Source organism: Tarenaya hassleriana, unplaced genomic scaffold (assembly GCF_000463585.1).
Source record: "Tarenaya hassleriana unplaced genomic scaffold, ASM46358v1 Cleome1, whole genome shotgun sequence".
NCBI lineage: Eukaryota > Viridiplantae > Streptophyta > Magnoliopsida > Brassicales > Cleomaceae > Tarenaya > Tarenaya hassleriana.
In genome coordinates this window covers 3628142-3635641 of record NW_010960187.1, presented here as the reverse complement: position 1 = coordinate 3635641, position 7500 = coordinate 3628142, and the positions used below count along the sequence as shown (strand labels likewise).

Below are 7500 nucleotides of genomic sequence, written 5' to 3'. Positions count from 1 at the left end.
GTTCCTTCGTTCAACCCCTAAATATAAAGTATGGCAAAACAAAATTATCGAAGATGTTTGAATTTTTGTTTCATTAATTGGTGATGGGAGTCCATGAAACAAATAGAGATCTCTCCATGCGCCATGAAACGTGTCATGGGTGCCGAAAATTCACTCCGAATTTATTTAAAACTACGGTCACGATTTCGTTTGATAAAATAATATGAATATATTAATTAATTATTAATGTTCTAAAAATGTCAAAAGTCAAAGAGACTTATCCGAAAGAAACACAATACCTTTTTTTAAAAAAAATCGTTTAATCACTGGAAAATTGGAATTGTTCCAAATCCAAGGCTGTCCAGTTGGGATATTCCGATGCCTGCTTTTTTTTGTCGTATTTTAATTTCTATAATAGTAGTAATAATAATAATAATATATTTTCAGATAATTAAATAAAGATAACTCAGAGAAAAAGTTTTTCATTTATTATAAATAAGTTAATGATCTTTTCCTATAATAATTGAATGATATTTCTAATACCTTTGGTTGCATGCATGCATGTCATTTATATTTCCAATGCCTTTTATAGTATATGAATAGGAATTAAATGGTTATAATGGCATATAAAGAAAAAAATAATTATATTAGGAAACAAGACACTGGTTTCCAATTTCACAAACATTTTGTCCTGAGAAAAACATTCCTATTTTGGACTTAATTATATCAATAACTTAAATCAGCAAAAAAAAAACTAACAATAGAATTAAATAAAAAATATAATATTTTTTTCACGATTCCCACTCTCTCTCTCGTTGGCATTTAAAAAGCCATTACCGAGTCTGCACACATCGCAACTCTCTGCCGCCGTATTCGGTTATCTGATACTCAATGCGATAAAATTTTAACTTTTCAGAATCGGAAATCGGAAAAAATGTCGATTCACGGGCGTTCTCCGGCGAGTCCTCCGCCGTCTCCGTCTCCGGTTACGCTGCCGTCGAATCAGGTTCTCAAGCAGAAAGTAATCGCTTGTCTCAACAAACTCGCCGACCGCGACACCTTGGCTCTTGCCTCCGCAGAGCTCGAGTCCATCGCGAGAAATCTCACTCAGGATTCCTTCTCTTCGTTTCTCAACTGCCTCCACAGCACGGATTCCTCGTGCAGACCTTCGGTGAGGAAGCAGTGCGTCTCTATCTTGTCGCTTCTCTCCCGCTCCCATGGCGACTCTCTCTCCCCTCACCTCTCCAAGATGGTCTCCACCGTAATCCGCCGTCTCCGAGATCCGGATTCCTCCGTTCGCGCCGCCTGCGTCGCGGCGGCCGCGGACATTTCGGCTCACGTTACGCACCAGCCGTACGCCGCCGTCGCGAAGCCGCTCATCGATACGTTAGTCCAGGAGGGTGACTCCAACGCCCAGATCGGGGCGGCGATGTGCTTGGCGGCTGCCGTGGAGGCGGCGGATGATCCGGATGCGGAGCAGCTGAGGAAGGCACTGCCGAGGATGGGGAAATTGCTGAAGAGCGAGGCTTTCAAGGCGAAGGCGGCGCTGTTGGCCAGTGTAGGGAGCGTAATCGGCGCCGGCGGAGCGGGAACGAAGTCGGTTTTGGACTGGTTGGTTCCGTCGCTGATGGAATTTCTGAGCAGCGACGAGTGGGCAGCGAGGAAGTCGGCGGCGGATGCATTGGGGAGAGTTGCGATGGTGGAGGAGGATTTAGCACCACTGTATAAGAAGATCTGTGTGGCGACTCTGGAGAGCAGGAGATTTGACAAGGTAATCGTTGCTCGAATCGAACCCAGACCTCGTGGACAGATGCAGGATTTCGTTTGGTTGGTGAGAAAATGTAAATCTGATTTCGACGTTTTTGGATTCCATGATTCAGGTGAAAATTGTCAGAGAAACTATGAATCGGGCGCTGGAGCTATGGAAGGAAGTTCCAAGTGATACTGACGGGTCCTCTTCATCTCAATCTCCATCTCCATCTCCATCTCCATCTCCATCTCCATCTAGATCTTCCACTGGTATGTTGCAGAGAGAAATTTCCTTTGGTTACATGCCTCTGTACATCAAAATCTACTTGTAACTAGTGAGTTGCATTAGACAGTTCTCATTCTTGCATCTACTATATGGTTCAGATGATGGTAGCATTGGATGCAATTCCTCGTTCTCAAGAAGTTCTTCAATGGATGCTGGGTTCAAGACCCCTCGACGAAAGAAAGCAACTCCCTTAATGAAGAGGTCCCCATCCTTGCCTTTGAGCAGATCGTATGTTGCAACGGGACAAAAGGAGAATCTTTCAAGAACTAACCAAGGACATAAAAATTCATTAGCGGTCTCCAGCAAGGGACCAAGATCTCATTCCTCGACCCAATCTTTGGACTGGGGAACTGTAGAATCAGAGGAGGAGAACTCGGGCCCGGACATTATTAAAAATACTGTCTTCGAGAAAAACCGGGATGATAAGGTGCATCGGATTGGTGGTTTGAGGTCTGGCTACGGGGTTGTCCCATGCAATGATAATGGCATTTCTGGTGCCGATGAGACTAAGAAAGATGGCGAGGACTTGTCTTTGATACGTGAACAGCTTGCTCAGATTGAGAACCAGCAATCAGATCTCTTAGCCCTCCTTCAGGTACTTCCGACTTCAAGAACGTCTCATTCCAGAGTCCAATAGTAAGCTTATTCGTCATCTATCCATTTGGTTGGACAGACAAGCATATGCTCTTAGACAAATATCCATGAAATGAATGTTTTCCCTGATACCAAGAACTTGCTTAATAGCAAATGAGACTACCGAACAAACTCAACAAGATGCGGTTAATGTACCCATTATTGATGCTGGTTTTATAGCTTCTGGATTGTGTTGAAATTTGCTTACCCGGTTCTATACATGTTCTATGGCTCTACCCCCTGACTTGGAAACTCTTTTCTTTTTCATTTGAAAAATAGAAATTCATCGGGAGTTCGCAGAGTGGTATCCAGTCTCTCGAATCACGGGTAAGCAGCCTAGAGGTGGCGTTGGATGAAATGTCGTGCGACTTGGCAGTATCAAGCGGGAGAGTCCACAAGAACACATGTGCATAACTCTTTCAAGTCCCAAGTTCTGTCCGAAGACAGAGGATGAACACTGTCTTCTGCAACGGTGATCAGAGAGGAAGGTTCTGGTTTTTTTTCAGAACAGGACAAGCCAAAAAGTCAATTCCAGGACTCTATATACTCAAACTGAATCCAATAGCCAGGTAAAAAAAAAACTTCATCTATTAAAAGAAAAAAAAATCGAATTTTGTAGCTTCGAATCTCTGAGACCCACCCTTATATAACTTTTCCCCTTGTTTATGTCAGATTATCTACATGATGGGTGATCGTATTTTGGTCAAGGAAGAGCGAAGTCTGGATCGTGGCATGTCTTTTCGTAAGGTTTCGTCCCAAATCTAATGGTTTAACGTCATGTTTCTTCACATCTGAAGCCACTTCTTCACATCCATCGAGCTACTTCTTCACATCGACAAGGTGTAACGAACATGATTGATTGGGCCGAGTAGCGGGAGAATCAAAGACAAGTGGCATGGATGGGTCCTGTTTCTTAGAGATTTATGAAACAGGACCCATCCCCGTGGCCCGTTCGCCCACTCAAACCCTTTCATTTTTCTTTGTTTAAAAAAATATATTCTAAAAGACTTTTAACTACTGCGAGCCATCCATTTAAAACTTTAATCATCCAGAATTCAAATTAAACATAATTTTTTATTAATCTATATATTTTCAATTCGATATAAATATAAATATAATAATAATTTGATGTCGAAATATATGTTTCACAAATTTAAATCGAAAAGTTAAAACGATAAATATAATAGTTTTTATATTTTTTAAATATGAGATTTATGGATTTGTGAATAACTATATATTTAAAAAACAAGACATTTCAATTATCGATTATAATTTTATTAGTTTGATATATTTATGATTTGATAATTAATAAAAAAATTATACAAAATTTTTTGGATATTTATTTATATTTTCTTTAGATTTAGATTTGCGAATAATTGAAGAGGTTTTATAAAAAAAAATAAAGATTATTTGGATGTCCCTTTTAAAGATAGAGATTTATTTGGATTTATAAATAGTTAATGTTTTAGATGGATAGTATTAAAAAGTTCAAGATTTTTTTCATAAATATTTGATATAATTTAAAGATCTATATTAAAAAAATTCTGCAACACATTATTAACCCTAAACTCGATATAATTTTATATAACATCATACATAACATACCTAAGGAAGTCCTTTTGTATAGATATGTTTATTAAATTGGATGGACTGTTTTGGTCTGGTAGTATTATTGCTTACACGACAACATTTGTATATTCATCCTTTTTATTTGTGGCGGATACATCACAAATCCAATTATTCGTTGTAAAAGAAAGTATATAATTACCAAAAAGAATATATATATATATATATATATATATATATATATATATATATATAGCTTTCCTTTTCGATCGAAACATGAAAATGCCAAACCAGGTTGTGATATATAGTTCCCCCATTCCAGGCTTTGACGGCGTCGTTTCGTTATGATTCTTCCCCCGGACAAAAACCACTAAAGTAGAACATAACGTCAAAACGGGAAAAAGTAAAAAAGAATTTTAAAAAATATATATTTTTTCGAAAGTGGTGTGCCTTCCACAAAACTGCACAGTCAATGGCCGTTCTTCCGCCATTGAAGTAGTCCCTGTACTTCTCCTCCGTGGAATTCCCCTAGAGAATAGATCTGTAGCATCAATGGAGAAGAAGACGACATCCATTACCTTGTTTTGTCTTCTACTTGTTTGCCCTTTCCTGTGTTCTTCTGTTGAAGACGATGTGCTGTGTCTCGAAGGCCTCAAGAACTCGCTCCAAGACCCCTCGGGTCGACTTGGTGGCTGGTCCTTCTCCAACTCGAGCTCCTCGGCGGTTTCGATTTGCAAGCTCACCGGCGTTTCTTGCTGGAACGAAAAGGAGAATCGCATTATCTCTCTGCAGCTCCAGTCCATGCAACTCGCGGGTCAGATTCCCGAGTCGCTCAAGTTCTGTCGCAGTTTGCAGTATCTGGATCTCTCCGACAATGGTCTTTCAGGACCGATTCCTTCGCAAATCTGCTCATGGTTGCCTTATCTGGTCACTTTGGATCTGTCCGGCAACAAACTCGGCGGTTCGATCCCGTCCCAGATCGTGGAGTGCAAGTTCTTGAACAGCTTGATTCTTGACGAAAATAAGCTGTCAGGTTCGATCCCCATGGAGCTCAGTCGGTTGGACAGACTCAGGCGTCTTTCTCTCGCCGACAACGATCTCTCCGGATCAATTCCCTCCGAGCTTTCCCATTTCGGTAAAGACGACTTCAGCGGAAATGACGGCCTTTGCGGGAAACCCTTGTCGGGATGCGGCTCGTTGAGCGGTAAAAATCTTACAATTATCATAGTCGCCGGCATTATCGGTGCTGTTGGGTCCTTGGTCGTGGGTTTTGCAATACTGTGGTGGTTCTTCATCAGAGACGGTAGCAGGAATAAGACAGGTTACGGCGTTGGAAAATCTAAGGAAGATGGTGACTGGATCGATTTACTGAGATCACACAAGCTCGTTCAGGTAACGTTGTTTCAGAAACCAATTGTAAAGGTCAAATTGGCTGATTTAATGGCGGCTACGAACAATTTTAACACGGGAAATGTAGTTGTTTCCTCGAGAACTGGGGTCTCCTACAAAGCTGTTTTGCCTGATGGGTCTGCACTTGCAGTCAAGAGGCTTAGCTCTTGTGGGCTCGTTGAGAAGCAGTTCCGGTCGGAGCTGAATAGGTTAGGTCAGCTCAGGCATCCGAATTTGGTGCCGCTTTTAGGTTTTTGTGTTGTGGAAGATGAGAGAATGTTGGTTTACAAGCACATGCCCAATGGAACATTGTGTTCTCAGTTGCACGGCGATGGATTCTGCAATGGCGGTCATCAAGCTGGTGGTGGTTTAGATTGGCCAACACGGCTTAGGATCGGAGTTGGTGCAGCTAGAGGGCTAGCTTGGCTGCACCATGGTTGCCAACCTCCGTATATGCATCAGTACATTAGTTCCAATGTAATTCTGCTTGACGAAGATTTCGATGCTCGGATTACTGATTATGGTTTGGCAAGGTTGGTGGCTTCTCGTAACTCAAACGATAGCTCGTTCAACAATGGTGATCTGGGTGAGTTAGGTTACGTGGCTCCTGAGTACTCGAGCACGATGGTCGCTTCCTTCAAAGGGGACGTGTACGGGTTTGGAATCGTGCTTCTGGAGTTGGTTACTGGGCAAAAACCTCTCTCTATCAACAATGGAGAGGAAGGGTTAGGGTTTAAAGGGAGCTTAGTTGACTGGGTGAGCCAGTATTTGAGCACTGGTAGAAGCAAAGAAGCTATTGACAAAAGCATATATGGTATAGGCTATGATGATGAGATAATGCAGTTTTTGAGAGTGGCATGTAGCTGTGTGGCCTCCAGACCGAAGGAAAGGCCATCAATGTGCCAGGTTTACGAATCTCTGAAGAACATGGCAGATAAACATGGTCTGTCCGAGCATTACAACGAATTTCCGCTCATCTTCAACAAACAAGACCAGGAGTAAAGCATCTACACTTTTGTACGAAATGATCGAAAGGCTTTTCCTTTTTCCTCGTTCTCTGCTCTCATGGCTGTTGTTCTCACTTTAACCATGCCCCCTCCCCCCCTGTTTTAATGGTCTTTGTCATGTATCAGTATAATTCTTCTGTACATCCTCTTGGAGTGTTTAGCTCTGATGGAAATGAAAAGAAATCTGCCTAATCTCTGGTAATCGTTTGTTACAAAACTAACAAGCTCTTGATGTTTAAGCTGCTGCTGGTGAAGGATTCTGAACTGCAAGCTGATTAAACAGTGACTGTCTGTTGGATTGGATTGTTCATCTTCTTAGGCAAATGTCCTTTTGGGTTTGGGGGGAGGTTCTTGCCATAGAGCAGAGCAGAGAGTTATGGTAATGTAATAATGGTGGGTGAAGATGGCAAAAAGCCAATGCCTACTTCTGTCTGTTATTACTTGTTCTTTTCTTTAAGATACTATATATATATATATATAGGGATAATTCCATTTAAAACCCTGTACTTTTCTCTCGTCGCAATTTAAACCCTGTACTTTTTTTTGATCCAAAAAAACATTGTACTTTTAAAAATTGGCAATTAAAACTCTATACTTTTAAAAATTAGCAAATAAAACCCTGAACGAAAAACAATATTATTTAATGCTGACATGGCATCCTAGTCATCTGCAACATCATCAATCCCTAATATTTAATAATATTAATTAATATAAAATAAAAATAAAATAATAAAAATAAAAATAAAATTTTAAAAATTATATATATTCATAAAATTATACACATTATACATATATACACATATATAAACATATTTATATATATACACACATATATATAATACATATATATATATATGTTTTATATGCATATGTGGTATATGTATTTTTTTT

At 40.3% G+C, this 7500-nt stretch overlaps 2 protein-coding genes across 2 annotated transcripts; both read left to right on the top strand.

The window, feature by feature from the left end:
• The first annotated feature begins 825 nt into the window (after nt 1–825).
• Nucleotides 826–3664, top strand: LOC104808819 (microtubule-associated protein TORTIFOLIA1-like). Its single transcript, XM_010534634.2, has 5 exons — nt 826–1750; nt 1860–1998; nt 2113–2609; nt 2927–3216; nt 3320–3664. The coding sequence occupies exons 1-4, from the start codon at nt 914–916 to the stop codon at nt 3059–3061; spliced, it is 1608 nt and encodes a 535-aa protein (XP_010532936.1). The 5' UTR covers nt 826–913; the 3' UTR covers nt 3062–3216; nt 3320–3664.
• An 898-nt stretch (nt 3665–4562) lies between these two features.
• LOC104808807 (probable inactive receptor kinase At1g27190) lies at nt 4563–6801 on the top strand. The gene has a single exon (XM_010534623.2). It carries the CDS (start codon nt 4766–4768, stop codon nt 6602–6604), a length of 1839 nt encoding a protein of 612 aa, XP_010532925.1. The 5' UTR covers nt 4563–4765; the 3' UTR covers nt 6605–6801.
• The last annotated feature ends 699 nt before the right edge of the window (nt 6802–7500 follow it).